This window comes from Pezoporus wallicus, unplaced genomic scaffold (assembly GCF_028554395.1).
Source record: "Pezoporus wallicus isolate ANWC-B61680 ecotype Strahan unplaced genomic scaffold, APGP_CSIRO_Pwel_v1 contig_227, whole genome shotgun sequence".
Lineage (NCBI taxonomy): Eukaryota > Metazoa > Chordata > Aves > Psittaciformes > Psittacidae > Pezoporus > Pezoporus wallicus.
Genome location: NW_026635704.1, coordinates 8,594,405 through 8,613,399, shown reverse-complemented (window position 1 = coordinate 8,613,399; position 18,995 = coordinate 8,594,405). Strand labels below are relative to the sequence as shown.

At 36.0% G+C, this 18,995-nt stretch overlaps 1 protein-coding gene across 4 annotated transcripts in view; it reads left to right on the top strand.

Annotated features, from left to right (window-relative positions):
- The first annotated feature begins 261 nt into the window (after positions 1-261).
- ESCO1 (establishment of sister chromatid cohesion N-acetyltransferase 1) overlaps positions 262-18,995 on the top strand; it is a 31,773-nt gene continuing 13,039 nt past the window's right edge. The window contains exons 1-8 of one of the 4 annotated variants that reach the window (XM_057397589.1): positions 262-279; positions 2,233-2,336; positions 2,534-2,729; positions 3,306-4,677; positions 5,318-5,429; positions 6,751-6,814; positions 8,964-9,078; positions 18,096-18,227. In XM_057397589.1, the coding sequence (XP_057253572.1) occupies positions 2,536-2,729; positions 3,306-4,677; positions 5,318-5,429; positions 6,751-6,814; positions 8,964-9,078; positions 18,096-18,227 (1,989 nt within the window). In that variant the 5' untranslated portion in view covers positions 262-279; positions 2,233-2,336; positions 2,534-2,535. Of the gene's footprint in view, positions 280-2,168; positions 2,337-2,533; positions 2,730-3,305; positions 4,678-5,317; positions 5,430-6,750; positions 6,815-8,963; positions 9,079-18,095; positions 18,228-18,995 lie in introns of those variants that run through there. The other 3 variants (XR_008970690.1, XM_057397590.1, XM_057397587.1) reach the window with 3 other exon arrangements.

Genomic DNA, 18,995 nt, shown 5'->3' with positions numbered 1-18,995 from the left:
GCAGACCCCGCCTTGCCCCTCGGCGGCGCCTGCCTGGTCCCGGGGAGTTCCTGGCCGGGGTTAGGGGCTCCCTGCCAGGTCCCGCTCTAGAAGGGTTGTCACGGCGGGGCGCTGAGGCGGGTGACACTGGGCCACGCTTGGAGGCCTTCCCCTTTCTGCCTCCCTCCCGAGTTCCGTCGTGGAGGCTCAGCCGGCAGTGAAAGCGCGGGGGGCTGCGGGGTTCTGTCGCGGCAGTCGGTGGGGAGGCTCATCGTGAGACCGCAGCGCCCTGTCCAGCAGGTGGGCCTCGACCGTGCTTTAAGGACTTGAGGATGTGGGAGTTATGTTTTCCTGTTTTTCCTCTACTTCTTGCACAGAGCCTTTGATTGGTGTGCAGTTTGTTCTGTGTCTTCCCTTCTTTCCATAATCTTGCTTTTACTAGGGGGGACTTCTTCAGGGCAGAAGCTGCCAGTACTTGAATATCTGGAAAAGTCTTTGCTTTGCTGTGCAAAGTATTAGTAGGAAAGAGATGACTAATAACCAGCTAGCTCTCTTTGTAGGACGAGAGTGCATTTGTCAGCATCCTAAGAAGCAATACCTGAAAGGGAAGGATTGCATGTTCTGTTTTGTACTTGAAAGTCTTTCCTAAGAATGCCAGGTCATGTGGCTGACAGTGATGTCTGTTTATGCCTAAAAAAATCCAAGCAGTTCTAGGTGTATGCAGTATGTGTCGTGGTGTTCTCAAATTCTGAGAGTCAATGTTGTGCTCTAAACTGAGTGAATATGTGACCAGTGACTTACTCGGCAGCTAGAGCTGTTATTTTCGGGGTGAATGGCTGTACCGTGGCTCTGACAGATAAACTTTCACTAGTAGAAACCCTTAGGCTTGATAAATGTCATGGAGCTCATGAGCTGTTACAAGTGAGGCTTACAAATTCTGTTACCTGCTCTGTAGGGAGAGGCATGTAAATAAAACCATGAAAAGTGCTATTGGAGATTTCTTCCCTGGATAGAATTAAGAAACATGTCTCAAATATGAGTTGCTGGTCATGCAGCTTCTTTAAAGGAGAAAGTCAGGAGACAGCACTGGTGTCTGGAATTTGGGCGTTATCCATCTTGCATGTTTAGCAGTATCTTCATAAAAGAGCAGATGAATGGAAATGAGGTTAAGGGCAATTTAAAGTCTGAAAAAAAGAAAAAATGTGGCTCTCTTTCCTTTTGGATAATGAATAACTATTAAATGGAGCTTAATGTAAGTAACTTTCAGATTGTTGGAGAAAGACATGCATCTGTTAATACTGATAAGGCTTACTTTCATTTCATTACAACTGCAGTATCTTCTCTGTGTTACACAGCTGGTAACATAAAGTTCCTGTTTAACCTTAAAATCTGTCAAATGTAACAATGGATTAGTTAAGGTTTGAAGAGTAATATAATTTTGTTACAGACTTATTTCTTTGTCAGTCTGTCAGTGGCAAAAATTAATAGACGATTCTTGACCTAAAAAGGTGATACGGAAGTTGTGAGCACTGAGTCGTGAAAAGATATTAGTGAAACTTTAATTATTTTTTTTTAAACAATTTATTACTTTTATTTGAAACAATTGTTACTTATGCCATAATGCAAAACCAGTGTCTTTGAATAAGAGAACTTTAAAGTTTCAGAAGGCACAAACAGTTGTGAAACCAAACCTGTAAGACTTTTTATTGAGGACCTATGATAGTTTTCAGATTCTTGTACAGATGAACTTTGGCACCCTTAACATCATTTCAGTTCTCATAAAGACATCATCTTTAACTGCCCAAGGCATATGTCTCAAATAATGCTGTTTTCTAGGCTTCCTGTCATTGATTTGTAGCTTAAGTCATATTGGAAGGAACAGTTATAGGTGGTTGCTGATGTCTATGAAGTTCTGTAGTAGCAACCACAAAACTTAGTAGAGTCTAATGAATTTATTCACTGTTGCTGGGAGGCACAGGATTTACAGCAGACTCACTTTCCTTGTGGGCTGTGAAGGAGAGCAGCATATTTGCTGGAAAAAATGCAAAAGACTGAGAAATTTCCTTTCAGATAGTACCATTATCTGCAGGTGTTTTTTTGTTGTTGTTGTTGTTGTTTTTTAATTAATTATTAAAGAAACTTTAAGGCTAAGCACTGTTTGAAGGGATATAAGAGGATGGCAATGCCAAATTCAGAGTCTGAAAAGGAAGTTAAAAAAGTGCTTACTGCATGAATGTGTTATATTCTTCATAGGTGGCATGAAACGTCCTGTTCATACGCATATACATGAGGAATGTGCTTGGCACACCTTGATAAGTTACTTTGGCCTAAACATCGATTACCTCTTGTAAAAACCTGTAAGTAAAATAAATGTGATTTTATTTGAGGTTGCTTTGATGATTTGCTTTCTGATCACAGTTAGTATGATCTGCCTTAAAAAGAAATGTCTGTTACCTTGTTTTGTAAAATGGGCAAATCTTCTGTTATGTTAGCTGACACTGTAATAACAGTTGACAAAGACTCTAAAAGCTGAATCAATTATTGTGTTTTACAGAAATGGCAGCTCAAAAAAGGAAGTCTATGTTAGTAGAGCCTTCTGCTAAACGTCCAAAGCTGGACAAGACCAGCAAACCATCATCAAAGAAGGAAAAAGAGGTGTCGGATACAAAACATGTCTCAAATAAGTCAAAGCCTAATTGGTGTGTGGTGCAGGAGAAAACTGTACTCAAAACATCTGTCAAATCAAACAGGTTAGTGACAAAAAATAGGTAATTGTGCTAGATTATCTTCACAGACTAAATAAGTGCAGAAGCAATTTAAGCAGGATGAATTTGAGTGAAAGATACAGCTAAATAGTTAAATAGTACTATTGGGAAGATCAGCCTTAAGTCATTAAGTATGTTACATGCTACGTGATCTTTCTCTGGAAAAGAGTGTGTCTTGAAATCCAGAAAGATTTCCCCCCCAAAAAAATTCTGAAGCAAAAATAAATCTAATACTATTTAGGTTAATACTTCGACTAAAAGCTGCAAGTGTCAACAATTACAGTCTACTGGGGTTGTTAAAAATCATTCATCTGAGGTTCATAGTTCAGGCTTGCATGCAAAAAAAACATTAAGTGCTCCACTTACGAGTGACCAGGTGGAAGTGAAGTTTTTTTAGAATGATTCGAAAGATAATTCTTCTAAAAGTAGTGAGGATGTGTAATGTCCAGGGTTTTAAAAATGAAAAGAAAAAAAAAGGGGCAGAGGTTAGTAGGAATGAGAGGAGTCTTATGACGAATTCTACTTTCTGGTTGCTATAAAATAATTATCTGAATCTTTCAGTGACAACACCGATGAACTTGAACTAGGAACGCGCATGACTACAAGATCTTCAGCACTGAACTCGAACAATAAAACTACACCTGACAAAAAGATCCAACAGCTGCCTAAATCTGCAAAAACCAAGGAAGTATGCCAGAAAAAGTCCATGCAAGAAATTCCTATGTCAAAATGCCTAATTGTGCCAAATGAGCCAGTAACAAGGAGATCGCAGAGACTGCAGCAGTTAACACATGTACATGTACCAGCAAGATCCCTGCGCAGCAGAGAAGTTAAAGAAGAAAAAGCTTTGGAAGTTAAACAGAGTAGCCAGGCAAAAAGACAGACCCAGAGTGTTGCAGCAAAAGCCCTTAAATCTGTTGGAGAGAAAACAGGGCAGAAAAACAAAAAAACGAAGCCAAACGATACAAAAGAGGATAAAGAAATACATGTAGAAGTGACCAGCTTCCTGAAAGAGAAAAAAAGTAAAGCAGACGTTAAAAATGGTAATTCCAACAGCTTTCAGCAAAACCCTCAAGGGTCATCATTATGTCCTGATGAAAGGCTGAAGGAAGTTAAGAAGGACCAAACGGGCCCTGTATCTCCTATTGATAGCAATGCAAAGAAAGTGGAAGCAGACTCTCTTAAGATAAATTCCAAGACAGTAACTAAGGAAAAACAACAAATGCATCAGAATATAAAAAGCAGTACAAAACCAAAAAAGATTTCACAGCCCTCTGTAAGTGAAACAAATGTGGCTGATCCACCAGAGAATGATGCAAAATCCAAAAGGGTGAGCATCCTTGAACTCTGTGAAGAAATCGCAGGTGAGATTGAGTCAGATACAGTGGAGGTGAAAAAGGATTCCCCTAATGCCAAGCATAGCAGAACAGAAGAAAAGCATGCCGACATACAGCTTCAACAAAGTGAAATGCTTACTCAAACGGAATCTAGTCAAAGTACGCAATGCAAACGGTTTTTCCCTAGCAAAAAAGGAATGCCTGTCAAATGCACTCTAAATGGTAGAAATAATGCCTCAAACAAAAACTCTAAGTGGACCAAAATTAAATTACTGAAAGCTAGTAACATGAAGCACAGTAACTTAAATTCTGCAAATGCCCCCAAGCTTTCTTTGTTAAAGGATTACCGTGAAGTTTCAGAGGCAAGTCAAATAGCTACAGAAGTAGAGCTTTCAAAAGCACAAGGCAAACTGTCAATAACAGGACTCTCTGAGAATGAAAGTGTAACTTGTGTGCAGGAGAAATCAGATCTATCATCTGAAAGAGCTGGAGCTAAAGAAGTGACATTAGAAATAAAACAGCCCACAAAGAAAGGTGCAGAAAATGGTTTGTTGCATAATTTGACAAAACATTTATGCGAACCAAGGCCAGATGAGGTAAGTCATTTTAATTATGGTGTATGGTGGGAGGGTGTTCTAAATCTGTTCTGTTTTCTGAGAATGCCATGCTCAGAAAGTTTGTTTTAACAATAACTTTCTTTCACAGTAGCTTAAAATTTTCAGATTTCTTAAAGATGCTTTACTGATGTGCTGTCATAGATGGGATAATTGTAAGCTGGAAAATGAATCTGTTCCACCCTTCTAAGTTCTGTATTTCACTAGGTGTCAGTCAATAAAATTTCCTGCTGAAGCGAGAGTTTGTACAAATTCATATGGACACTTTCTGATGACTTAAGCTCACATAGCTGTTCTGAAAAGGTGTAATGAATGGGGAAATAAAGTGTTGTCTATCTGAATGAACTTCTGTTAAAATTTAAGATTTCAAGGTCAAAGGTGTTCTATACAAAGTATTTTACAAGCTTATACATAAAATGAAAAAGGTATTTTGAAAAATGAATACCACAAACTTCAATATGGACTAGCTAATCAGTTGCATTTTGTTTGCTTCAAATAATGTAGGAATTGGGAACTGGTACTGTATTTAAGGTTTTAATATGTAGTAAACTCAGTGAATTTGTTCATAGGTTAGATGCATTAATTAGTTTGGATTTTTTTTAATGTGCTCTGTTTTGTTTAGACCTTCCAATTACATTTGGAATCAAGTCCAGACAGTTCTCCACTAAAGTATGTTACAGCTCCTAAACCACCAAAACAATTAAAAAAAGAACCTGGAGAAAGTGAATCTCAAGGTAATTGTCTGCTACTAATTTTTTCTCTTCTTCTGAGTTATATGGGAAGCATAGGTCTTCCTTTCAGAGGAGTGTTCTCCATCCCTGTAAACCAGGGCTTCTGTATTTCTTTGTGTCTCACCCGTGGCCACTTTCGTAGAAGCGAAATGTCCTTTTATCTCTGGGTTGTAGTTGGAGAGAGAGGTGTCCGTTTTTCAACCCAGCTACTTTTCTGGTGTGTCTTTATGCTTTATGCAATAATATTTTAAGTCTTAAATATGCCTCATTTGAGAAAAGGTGAAGTGACAACTTTTAAAGCAAACAAGAAACCCCCAAACCAAATCTTTCCCTTTTCATGCAATAAGGTATTGAAACTTCCATATTTCAATTGGATTCTTCTGTCATATTGGTTTCTGTTAAGGATTCTCTGTTGGTTACAGCTTCCTTTGAATAATTATCTGCACTTCTTTCTCCTGAATTGTTCTACTTGGTCTTGACCAAATTGTTCCCTGAGTAAACACTTTTCTGTTTTTATTACATAGTCTTCATTTATTAGCCTGTGAATGCAGTTTGTCAAACCTTATGTTGAGAGTTATGTGAATATTTTGACTGAAGTACGTTTGATGAAGAAATATTATTGATTGATCCCTAATGTAGATCTTCATTAATTTCCCTCATAATAATATGATATTGAATCCTTTTGCTTTGGGGTTATGTTTTGTTGTGGGTTTTGGTTGGTTTGAGTTTTGGGGGTATTTTTGTGTTGTTTTTTGTTGGTTGGTTAGTTGCTTTTGGTTTTTTTTAATCCGAACCTGATTTTTACTGCACTGTTTAACTATTCAGCTTTTCTAGATAGTTGTTTTTTTTCCTGCCATTATAACGTGTTTTTGAAGAGCAAAATAATTATACTATTAGAGAATGTAATTTTTTTTCTTTCTTTCACTGTTCTTGATTGTTTCTTCTCTTTGAGTGTTACAGAACATGCCTCAGATGGGGGCATACTATACATTTAGGATTCTTATACTATACGTAGAACTATTTATATGGGTGTTGGTATAAGTAGATTTAAACTCCTGTGCAATTTTGCTGCTGGCCTTGTTTAGCTGCTGGCAAACTGCTCTGCAGAATTCCTGTGGGAATGTTGAGGAAAACTGCCTATTTTTTTGAAGTACATGTGGAGAAACACCCGATTACTCCCCCAAAATTCCGGCCTTTTTTGTTGGCCATGAAAAATTGCAGCAGTGTCTTGTCTGTGTTTTTGCAGATAACTGTTTGTGTAGCTTAAATTTCCTTTGCAAATAAAAACTTCATTATTAAAGTTATAATCTTTGATTAATTGTAGGTTTGGCTCCCAAGCAGTTGACACAAGCTTCACTGACAAATCAGACTTCTGAAACTGAGGACAGGTATAGCATTTCATATGCTGTGAAATTGCAATTATGTTCCATAGAGTTATGAGAGGGTCTGTTCTAAGATTTAACTGTTCTATTTTTCCCCACCCTCACCTTTCAGCTTCAAATAAGTGACTTGTTCTTTATAAACAGACTTTCAGTTTACGCAGTTATTAAGAATGTTTCTATTTTGTTAAGAAAATTATTAAGCAAGATATTTGTAACTGCACAGTTATTTTAAAAAGTAGAATTTAACAGTGTTGGAAGAACATTCCTAATCTTCCTCAAATTGTATGATAAACAGATTATGGGAAGGAATTACCACATGATTTTCACTTACTGAATTATTTAACTTCTGGAAGAGTTTTCTAATGCTTAAGTTATGGTACTCTTTGTATATATGAAACCTTCTTAAGTGAGGAAGAGCAGATTTGATTTAGGATTGTTTTGTGATTGCTGTGAAATGAAGGAGTCAACAGCCATATTAAAAAAATGGTTCTTGTTCTTACTACTAACTAAATTGTTCTTACTGCTACTAATAGTTCAGATTTGTGTTTTATCCTTGATCACATTGACTGTTGTAGTTTTTGAATAATTCTGGCATAGTCTCTGGTTTTAGCCAATTACAAGCTAAAGACAATAATTTCTTTATACCTGATACGTTGAACAGCAACATAGTTGGCACAGTGGTTGATGTATTGATACTGTTTTCTATATTCATAAGATATGAAGAAATGATGCATTTAATTTTCAGTACATCTGTCTGAGGCCAAATTAATAATTCTGACTAACCAGCCCTTTTGTACATGTTGAAAAACTCTATGGAATTTCACAGAAGATGGGTGGTAAGGCAGATTGAAAACTAGTTAAATGACTCTTTTCAGATTTTTCAATAAGTATTGCAATAACTTCAATAACTTTGCCATAAGTTTTTATTCTCAACTGCCAAATAGCTTTATGTTATCTACTCAAATTTGTTAGCTGAACAACCCCATACTGCTTTGCTGTTATTTTGATAAGAATTTTCCTTGAGAGCTTTCTTACCCTGCTTTCCGTATTTTAGCCAGGATTTAAGGCATTGTTCTTTCTGTAGTACTTCTGCTGTAACACACAGCAATGTGCATATCTAAAGTGTAGGTCTCTTTAGGGCTTTGTAAGAAGAGGTTCTGGTGGGAATAGGCAAACCATGAAGTAGCTGCTTACTGCAAATTTTGGGGCCCGTGACAAGAATAAAAAAAATAGCTCTGATTTAGCACAAAAAATGCTGTTTTAACAATATCTGTCAAGAGGTTTTATTTTTGAAAAGTCTCTCTGAATTAACGTGCTATGTGTAGTGCCGTGGCTGCTACAAATAAGTGTTTGGTCCTATGTCCTCAGTTTGCTCAGAAAAAGAAAATACGTAAAACTTAATTGAAGTACATATATTCTTGTATGTATTTTTCTTCAGTGATCTTCACAAATTTTATCTAAACCTGGAATTGAGGTTTTTGTTTGGGTGTTGTTTTGTTTGTTTGTTTGCTTGGTTTTTTTCCCCTGAATATAGTAGCAAGGTCATAGAATAATTTTATTGGTGAGGTATTGAAGTACTTTCCAGTGTTTCTTTCAGTTGTGAAAAGGGGAAACTTAAACTGAGTGAGAGAGATCCTAGGGATATCCAGCCATTTACTCCTTGGATCCTCTTCTCTCCTTCTCTTCACTGCCAGCCATTAGAAGAGAATAAGTTTCAGTTGAATTTGAGAGATTTGTAACATCTGTTTTATATTGATGACTTATATTTGTGGGAATATTTACATGGTCTGCTTTAGCAGTAGCCTGATACCTAAAATTAGAAAGCTAAACCTTACATAGGAAATGTATATCATTAGGGAGCATCAGTTATGCTCTGAAAATGCCTCAGTTAAATGCTTGGGTTAATGCTACCCCACTCGATTATAATTTTCTTTTCATTAAAAAACCTCACTTCTATTTAGGCTAGTCACAAATTGTATTTTTTGGTTAATCCTTTTATTTCATTATTTTTCCATTTGAATTACAACTTGGGATATATAGGACTCTGTTAACTTGGATTTGCATCTTGTTAAAGTTTAGTTGTACTAATTACAGTATCTAGGATGACGTGTATAAGCAGTCCCTTTTTTAACATGAAATATATTTGTATTTCAAGGGTTCCATTGTCAAATCCGTCATTAGCATCAAAATGCAGTAACTTCATACCATCTGAGGAACATATTCAGAAGCTAAAAGAAGCAGGAAAAGATATTGACAAGCAGCTGATCATAGTAAGTAATACCCTTTCAGTAAGGCTTATAGCTGCTCAAGTAAATTACTTTTGAGTTTGCAGTGCAGTGTTTTTATGAACTTGCCTAAAAATTGTTACTTATACAGCTATTACCACTATAAATGACTTGTGAAAGGAGAACCTATACTAGATTCATGCAGTGTTGATGGTGGTAAATGGTGGCAGGCAGACTTAATGTTTAAAGCTGATTCTTGTTAAACCAAATTCCTTGTTTTTTTTAAAAGAATAGCTATTCAGTAAACATGCAGTTGTTTGGGGGAGAATTAACTTACTTTTTATGTATGTGCAAAATCTCAGTTTTTTAAAATTTCAGAATTATGGGGGGAGGTCACCTGACAGATTGTGTACAAAATTAGTATCAACAGATTTATTCCTGCACCAGTCAAACGCCTATTGTTCTGAGACAGCCTTAAAGATTTTCCCGTGGATCTGCTCATTTTCACCAAAATATCGAAGCAGCAATACTAGTTTGATTATTTGGTCTTACCTTTTTTGTTATTAGCTACCAAATGTGCAGGTATCTCTTTTAAAACAAGAAAATGCAGAACGAGAAGAAGGAGTGGCACACAATCATTTTTCTATCTTGTAGAATCGTACAACTTGATAGTGAAACAGTTGGAGTTTTTGGTTGTGTTTCACATTGTCTTTTTAATAATCCACACATCAGATAATCCTTGAGAAATAAAAGGCTGGAGATGGGGAGCTACAAAGTGGGAGGAATCCAGGCCATTAGGGAAAGATGACTAGTAAGCTTCTTATGAAATTACCCCGCTCACATATGTAACTGGTGGTGATTCTATATTGCAATTTTTTTAATGTCATACATGGGTTATACACATGAAAATATTACCTAAAATAGAACCAGTTGAATTCTGAACACTCATATCCATACTGAAGTATTTTAAAATCAGAGCTTCTGAAAATTGAATAGATAAACATATCCTTGATTTGCCTAAAATTATACAAACTATGCACTTAAATGCCCAGTCATGGGATGATGCATGAACTGTATCCAACATTAAGATATTTCAGCTATTACCTCCTTGAAATTCATTTTACCAGCTGAGTTAAAATGCATGATTAAATACCTTCACTATATTAAAAGGTCTATAAGAATATTACTTTTCATTTCAGTAAAGCTGACAATTTTTGCTGATACAGTAGTAGAACTTAACTGAAGAGTTGCTAGGATCGTTAACAAGAAGAAATACGTAACTCTGTTTAGCTACTGAAGAGGGATTCTGTAGTTTTCCCCTACTGCATTGATACAAAATGATTTTTGCTACTTATTGACTATGCTGGTAGTATTCTTGTGTTCAGCCCGCATTACAAGAGCAAGGTTTCCCCCCCAGCCCCAGATATTCACCAGTAAAAGCTTTTAAATTATTCATCTAGCAAAATTTTAGGATATAAACAGTGGGTCATCAATGAAGAACACTAGGGAAAAGGGGAGAGACCTTGAAAACAAGACCTTTCTTGTTTTCAGAGTGTATTTCTAGAAGATGCAAGTAAGCACTGTATTTAATTTTTAAATGTGAAAGTAACAGCTTCATAGTATCTAATACATTTCAGCACTTCATACAGGTGTAGTTCAGTTGGATTGCATTGAGTTCAGAGTTTTGTTGAAATAAAAGGGTGTTTTGGTAATGCCTGTAGTTCACTTTACCAAGAAAGCATTAGGTACAGTATTGCTCTGTTATTCTTTTAGCTGGGGGAAAACTGCTTTTAGGATAGTCAAAATATATAGAAGAACCCAAATATTTGTTAACCCACTTTGTAAAATACTGTCCTTAACATTAGTTGCTGTGGAGACAGGACAGTTTTGTCTAGAATAATTTGTGCTAGCATCTACAGGGGAAAAATCACTAAATAGACTTTTAAAGTACCAGACTTTGGAGTATTTGTGTCAGCGAAGATTTGGGATTAAATACGTATAATAAAATAAGGTACATTGGTATATTTTGTAATTAATAGTAATGGTCCTCTGAAAACAGAGAAAAGATTAGTTTGGCTTAAAAGCTGTTCAGTTTGAAACTCCTATACAGAGAGCAGTCGTACTACACACAGTCAAATCACTAAAATGAGCATTTCATAGCATCTGTAAAAGTTTTTATAGTTAATAGCCAGAAATAGTTTTTATTTCAATTTCTGGCATGTTGTATTAAGAGCAGCAGTTTGTTATCTTCTTTGCCTTGCGCAAAGTTCGGAAATCATGCTTTTATTCTTAGCAAGGGACATTTAACTTCCTCTTTGCTACGTTTGTTACAGCTGAAATTTTATGCTGTCTACTGTGAGATCTGATTCTTATGGAGATCTGTCAAGCCAGTCTATCTTAATATACGTACACAATCCTGTTTTGCTTTTCATAACCGAAGCAGAAAAACTAGTAGGGCTTAGTTTGACTCGCCACCTGATACAGTATCTTTGTTTTGCTGGGGTTTTTTTGCTACTGATTTTTTTGCAGCGTTTTGAATTTAAGTTTGACATCTTTCCTTTTTAATTGTCTTTATGGTATCTGAAGCTCAGAGTCTGGGGTGTTACAATATCATCTGTGTATTCTAACCTTCCTGCTTCCTGAGCTATATTTAGAGAGGTGTTATGGTAAAATTAGTCTTTGTTTTCCACAAGGTGCTTAATTTTTTAATATGTAATCCTTAAAGATGTATCATACGTTCCTTCTCGTATATAGCAATATACAGTTGCTATGGTGAATAGATTAATTTTCTATTTATCTTAAGTAATATAATCTTTAGCAAGCTTTAAGGCTTTACGACTATAACAGAAAAAATAAAACATCTTTTTGTAGAAGAAATACTTAGTAGCTGTACTTGCACTGTTCTCTTTTCGTGGTACTTATCATCTAGTTATCTGAGCAGGTTTCAAACCTTCATCCTGTAGAGCGGTGTAACTAAGACAAATGATGAGTTGTTTCTGTTTTGTTCAGATTTGCTTACTGTCACACATCTTAAAAAGTAAGTCTCTTCAGAGCATATAACTTCAGCTGAAAACAGAAAGTAATCTAATGCTGCAACAAACTTCATAAAACAAACAGTGACAGGAAATAGTGGTGTTCTAAGTAATGCGCAAGGATTTAGGTTCAGACCAAGGAAAGTATGATCTGTTTTTCTGGAGTAAAGAAATTAAGAATGAGGCTTAAAAATAATGTTCCAAATCCATGACTTGGTGTTCAGAGCAGTAGTCTGTTCTGAATATTTGTGAACTGTACCCTCTTATGCATCATTTAAATACACAATTGGTAGCTTGACAAGTTACATGAAGCTTCATATTGGAAGCTTCAGAGTGATGCGTTGAAGTTGTTCTTTACTTTCCAAGTACTTGAATCTGATGTGCTAATATGAGAACTTGAATATGAAATCATATGTTCCTTTAACTTCTGAAATAGGAAAACATGCAAATGTGCAAAGCATATGTTTTCAATTTTCATAAGATGAGGTATGCCTTACATCTAAGACAAGGCAAGTCAGTTGTTTGCTTCTTGTAAAAATTCTGCTTGCCTGCTAGATCTAGGACAAAATCTTGACCAGAAGAGTGGGAATCGGTAAAAGTATTAATGCTACAAAGGAATGTTCTAAATAATGATTTCTGAGCTACAGGGTTACTTCTTCCATTTTATGCTACTAAGGGCATGTGTTTCTTTGAAAATAAAGCTAGTCTTGAAAATGATACTCATCAGTTCTGAGAAAGAACATGTGAAAAGAATGAACAGTGAAAACAAATCACTGAAGTGATAAAAACACAGTATAGAGAGACTTTTCTGCCCTTTTAGACATCTGAATTAATGTCTGGATGCAAACAAGATTAAATGTAGATAGTACTGATTAGTATCAGCAAATGCATGGATCGGGATTGCTTGATGGAATATGTCTTTGATTCTGAGGTTTGAGTTGGTGTTATATATGGAAGTGATGTACACAGTAATTCAGTTTACACATTTGGATATCATACTTGTATTTTTCCTTACTTATATGTATCTTATATATAGGTAATATATATGAAAGAAGAATTTTGATTTCAGCTTTAAACACAATCCTCTGTGGAAATAGTAAAAGTGACTTCTTATGAGCCTGAAGGAAGCTATAGCTATCGTTTAAACTTGCTGTTTTCTTCCTTAAACTGGTATAGTCCAGTTAGCAATTTCTCTGAAGAACGGCTTTTGGGCAGTCTTCTGTTATTCACGTTAGTTCAGTACTGTCTCTTTTCTTTCTCATAATCCCAGTAAAAACCAACACAGTGATTACTGTGTAAGTGATTGTGGAAGGAGTTTGGTACTTGAGGGCTGTCACTCTTCCTTTCCTCCCACACAAATCTTATCCCTGGGGATAGCTCTGCTCTTAAGGGACAGTAATGGCCATCCTTTCTTACTGCTCCTTCCCATTTCTACTTAGCTTTTTCTGGCAAATTCAGATGGGTTGTCTTCTGTGTCCTTTGTCCTGAAGGTGGAAATGTTTTGTAAGGTTAGCTGGGGACATGACACAGGAATTTGGGCACAAGGCTACTAACATTGTCTTGTGTGTTAACCCTTGTAGGCAGCTAACCACCATGCAGCTGCTTGCTCGCTCCCCACAAATAGGATGGGGAGAAAACTTGTAAAGTAAAGCAAAATAAGGGATTCATTACTACTCCCCATCAGCTTGCAGGTATTTAGCCATGTCCAGAAAAGCAGGATTGCATTGTGTGTGACAATTGGGAAGATAAATGCGGTAACTCCAAATGTCTTCCCCTTCCTCTTTCCCTTAGTCTTTATTGCTCAGAATGATATCATATGGCATGGGATACTGCTCTGGTCAGTTGTTCCAGCTGTGTTCCCTCCCAGCTTCTTGTGCACCCCCAGCCTGCTCAGTGGCACAGCAGAATGAGAAACACAAAAGCTAAAACATCCCTGTGCTGTCAGTGCTGTTTTGGTCACAAATCTAAAACATAGCCACATAGCAGCTGCTGTGAAGGAAATTAGCCTTATCCCAGCTAAAACCAGTGCACATTGGAACACTGTCTGTAATACTCTTGAATAATGTGTTTATATAGTTAGGAATGGACTAATTGTCCATTGTAAATATTGTGCAGATTTGTTTCTTAACTTTGTAATTTTTTTCGTATTGCTTTAGCTAATTAGCAGCGAGGATATCATTTCATGAAGGATAATAACCCTCCATTTTAATTTTTCAAATATGTTAAATAAAATTAGATACATCACAGTACTGAAAGCTTCAAGTTGCCTTATATCTTTTGGCTAAAATAGCATTCCAGAAAGTTGGGTACTGGTGATGGAGGGGTTTTGGGTTGGGTTATTTTTGGACTTTTTTGTTTGGGGTGGTTTTGGTTGTTGTTTGTTTGCTTGTTTGTTTTGTTAAATTCCACTGCCTTCAATTTGAAGTGAAACTTGTTTCTGAGTTGGGTCGCATCTTCTGATTCTCCTGGTCAGCAAGGGGATCTACCCATCAGCTTCAGTCTTGAATGCATCTTTTGCTGTAACAGCATTCTTTGACCTTTTCATTTTCTGTGGAGAGTCCAAAAATCTTTGTGGTGTTCCTTCCTGCTCAGCTTGTATTTCCTTTCCAGCCTGCCTGTTTCTATGGCTGGGTTTTATTCTTTGTTCTGTGGAAAGACTAGAGGAAAAAATAATCTTCCTCTAACTAACACTAGGTAATGAAGAACAAAGTGACCTAATCTGTGCTTGAAGAGAGAGAAAAGAGAATAAATAAAAAATAAAAAGGGCCCCTTTCATCTCCTACAGAGGCACCAAATGCCTTTTTTGCTTGCAGGGCTCCTTATTCCACAAATGGAGGATCAGCAGACATCCACCTTCTCAAAGAAGATATTGGTAAGACTTTTCTTTCTGTCTAACACAGAATTAAGAAACCCTCTGGACATTAAGGCAACATTTTCACAATGTTCAATTACAGTTAGTCTTGAAACAGTTGGATCTCATATATCCTGTGCCTGTATTATTGAGGATTGCCTGAGATGTCAGGATACTTAGTTGCCATCTACACATGCTAAATTTGCTTAGGAAATAGAAAGCATCCTTGCTCTTTATTGTTACGGTTTAGAAAATTGTATTTTAAATAGAGTAACACATTTTTCTCCCTGCAACCTGGCATTTTCTTAAATACTGCTCTGAAAAACATTTCTCTAAACCTCTTACATCCTTTTTCTGGTTGTGACAAGATAACAGTTTATTCTCCAGTACGCAGTATATGATGTTTGCTGAGAAGTTCCTTCTCCCATCCCAGTTTAAAGTTTTTATTTACTCTCGTATGTAGTGCATAAGGTGTTCTTAGGTTGTAGGGGAGCATTTTTTTGGCTCTTCATGCATCATCCCATTTCCACTTTTGGTTATGCAGTGACATCAGGTTAAAAATAGTCAGATTCTATAGATGTTTTGTTGAAAAAACACAAATGCATTCTTCATAATTCCTGACTTCATTTTGCATGTCCTCATTGTTTTCTTTTTTTGTTGTTGCTGTCTGCATTGATTTACAAAGCTGCCTTTTTTTTCTTCTTCCTTTTTTAATTCTGAAGCAGTAAGTTCTGTTGTGTGGCTTTGAAATAGTACTTCAATTACATAAGGTCTGTCTTCTTTACTGTCCTCAGGATACTGTAAAGTATTTGCTAAAAAGTACAGTTTGCATTTGTTAGGGCTGCAGAGTTCAAAAGACTGCTTTGGGTACTACAATGTGATTTTTCTGCTAATTCACAAAATAGGTTTTTAATATTAACCTCTGTGCGTAGCCCATTGATACAACTGAATGCCTGTAAAAATAGTAATATCAGTGAAATCTGTAAACAAACAAACAAAAAAATCCAAACAAAAAATGCCCCCCAAACCCACTGATACCAGCATCATCCAAGAAAGCCAGTGTGGAATACAATATGACAGTACTATTCCAGGGAAATAATCCAGTCCTGGAGACTTGCAAAATAGCATTTGTTTTTACAAGGCAAGATGGGAAGAGCTAAGGATATCCGTGTCCCGAATTTTTGGATGTCTACTTAGGTAATAAATTAAACTCCTTTAGCTTAAATGCCTTCATCCTCTTGATCATTTGAACAGAAATTGTTTCATGAGACTTAACTGCAGTACTTGTGTGTGTTAAGTATTTAAAAAGTTGCTTTGTGTAGCTGATTTTCTAGTTTACATGTCTTATTTTTTGAAGTGTATTCCAAGCATCAAAGTAGAATTCCTCTTCACTTATCTTACCCTAGATAGAGGATTTGTTCTCCATTTTGAAGATAGGAATTACTAAATTCAGTTCATCTTAGTAAGAAAATTGCCATACATCATCCTTCCTGCTGAATTGTCTTTTTTCATCTTCCATGTACAAGTCCTTAAAATGCAGTATATTTTGGTGGCCAGCTGGGTACTTTGTTTTGAACTATGTTACTACTTTAAAGGAGGTCTGCAGGTAAAATAAAATGTGTTGGATTCCATTTTTACACCTTTAGAAACTTCATCTTATTCTGACATTGCAAATCTAACCTCTGGATTTTTCTTTCCTTTTTCCTTCAGAAAAACAATGTGCTCCTGTTTCTCCTTCTTATACAGTAGGAATGTATAAATTGATGTACCATTAAAGCAATGACTTCTCAGCTTCAGCTTCTTTCTTTGGCTGAGTTCCATAGGTGTACTCTTAAAGAGAAGTTCAACTCTGAGTTTGCCTGGCCAGTTTAACCTTTAGTTTCATCTTGGAAAGAAACGGATGCCTGCATTTTAGATTTCACTAATGACTGCTTGAAATAAGTTTCTGTTGTGTGTAGAACTGAGCTGTCATCAATTTGTGCACGCAGATCAATTTCCTATTAAAAAACACGCTTAAATAGTCTTTTGCTTATATAGCATCCTATTTTAGAGTATAAAGTGACTTTTTGTTTCTCTGTGAATTGTGATATATATTAAAATAGATTAAAAGTGACACTGCTGCTTACATAAATGCCATTTCCAAATGTAGTTAAAAAAACTATTTAAGCATTAAGTGGTAACTTTAAAACATCCCTTTTTGCCTAGTATACTTTCTTGCTTTTTGCAGAAGCATCCTTTGCACCTGGCACTTCACTCTTTAGTAGGCACTGACTCCTTAATCTGAGCATATTTCCAAATTCATAACACTTTTAATGTATAAGTAGCTAAGCAGTAAGTACGGAGTAGTGCCCTTAATTTGGTAATAGTTATAGAGTAGGAGTGTAATCTAAAGGGTCATGAGTAAAATCATATGATTTTCTGTTTGTATTGTAGCTGCTATACAGTGTCTGTAAAATAAAACTAATGAACCCTGTGCAATTAAGATACCATGTCGGAGATGGTAGTTAGCTATTACCAATTCAGAGTTAAGACGTAAGTCCTGAGAGTATATTCAATAATAAGAGGGATGAAAACCCCATAATACTATTTGATTGCCTTTAAATATTTGGTTTTCCTAAGTACCTGAAAGCACAATCAGTGATTGTAGATATATTGCTGATCTTAACAATTGTATCAGTGTAACTTCTGGGGGATTTTAGTAATATCCTTCCAAATATTGAGGAAAATGGCTTAACTTTGGCCCATCTCAAAGCAGCTCACAACCAAAAGACAGGCAGCAGCAGAACTGCAGGGAAAGCTAAATAGTGTGAGGTTGGATGTGGGAATTTTCTTTGTGGAAGATGATTATATTTACTGCAAATAGGGTAATGAAGGAAGAATTCTCTGTTCTTTGTTTTGAAAAAAAATAAAAGAGAAGTCATTTGTTCAAAACTAACGGGGGTGGAGCTAATTTTAACATTAGGTAGAGTTTGCTCTGTGATTGAGGCTGTGTGGGTTTTTGAAAGCTGGAATTCTAAATTTGAACCTTGTTCTTTCTCCTGTTAAACTCCATTTTAGCCTCTGTGTTGAGTTTCCAGAAGATAAGTTGTACAAGATGTGTCTGATTAGATGAAATTTCTGTTGAACTGATTTACTGTGCTTGCAACTGACAAATACTTTATTATTATTATTTTAAATAGGATGCAGGACAGAAGAGGTTTGGTGCTATTTCCTGTAATATTTGTGGAATGCTTTACACTGCGTCAAATCCAGAGGATGAAACCCAACATCTGCTATTTCATAACCAGTTCATAAGTGCTGTAAAATATGTGGTAAGAAAACCTTGTGTTTTTAAAGGCATAAGCATTATCTTTTATTTGCTGTGTACTAGTTACAATTTGTATTACATTAAGTTGTATTTTAATAAATGAGTATCACAGTAGGCCATAAAAAACCCACTTTGGGAAATAAGTATTTTTAAAAGCCATATTAGACAGGTTATATATAATGTGTAAAAATAGTAGAATAATGGTGTTTCATTGCCATTGTATTCTTTCTGTTACAATTCCCTAATCTTAGGCAGGGCTGAGGGTGGTGATAGGAAAACAAAGGAATGCCACTGTTCTGAAAGTGCTAAATACAGGTTTCAGTGCAGCTGGTGTTTGCAGTGGTTGGCTTACTAGTTAAAGAGCTGATTGTACTGGTTTTGTAATTGTATAATTTTAGATGACTTGTAAATTACTTTTTGTTAATTATGTGTAATTTGAAGAGAGACTGCCTAGGAATCCAGCTAAACAACTTCATAGTATATTGAAACTTTACTGAATTTATAGTGTGGTTGCAAACTTTAAATATAAAGTCCCAAGTATTATTCCATAACTTCTTTATATGTGCTGTATCTAACTCTCGTATTAAAGCTCAGATTTGAAAAACATTGTATAATTTAAAGTATATTGTAAAATCAGCTACTTCGCACTAGCTGATTATTACAAGCCTTCTAGGAAATACCTGTTCACATGTCTGAAATCAAGAATAGAATCCACAAAGTCTATTTTCTTTATCACACATGTTACCTTCAGTACTCTACACTCGAGTAGATA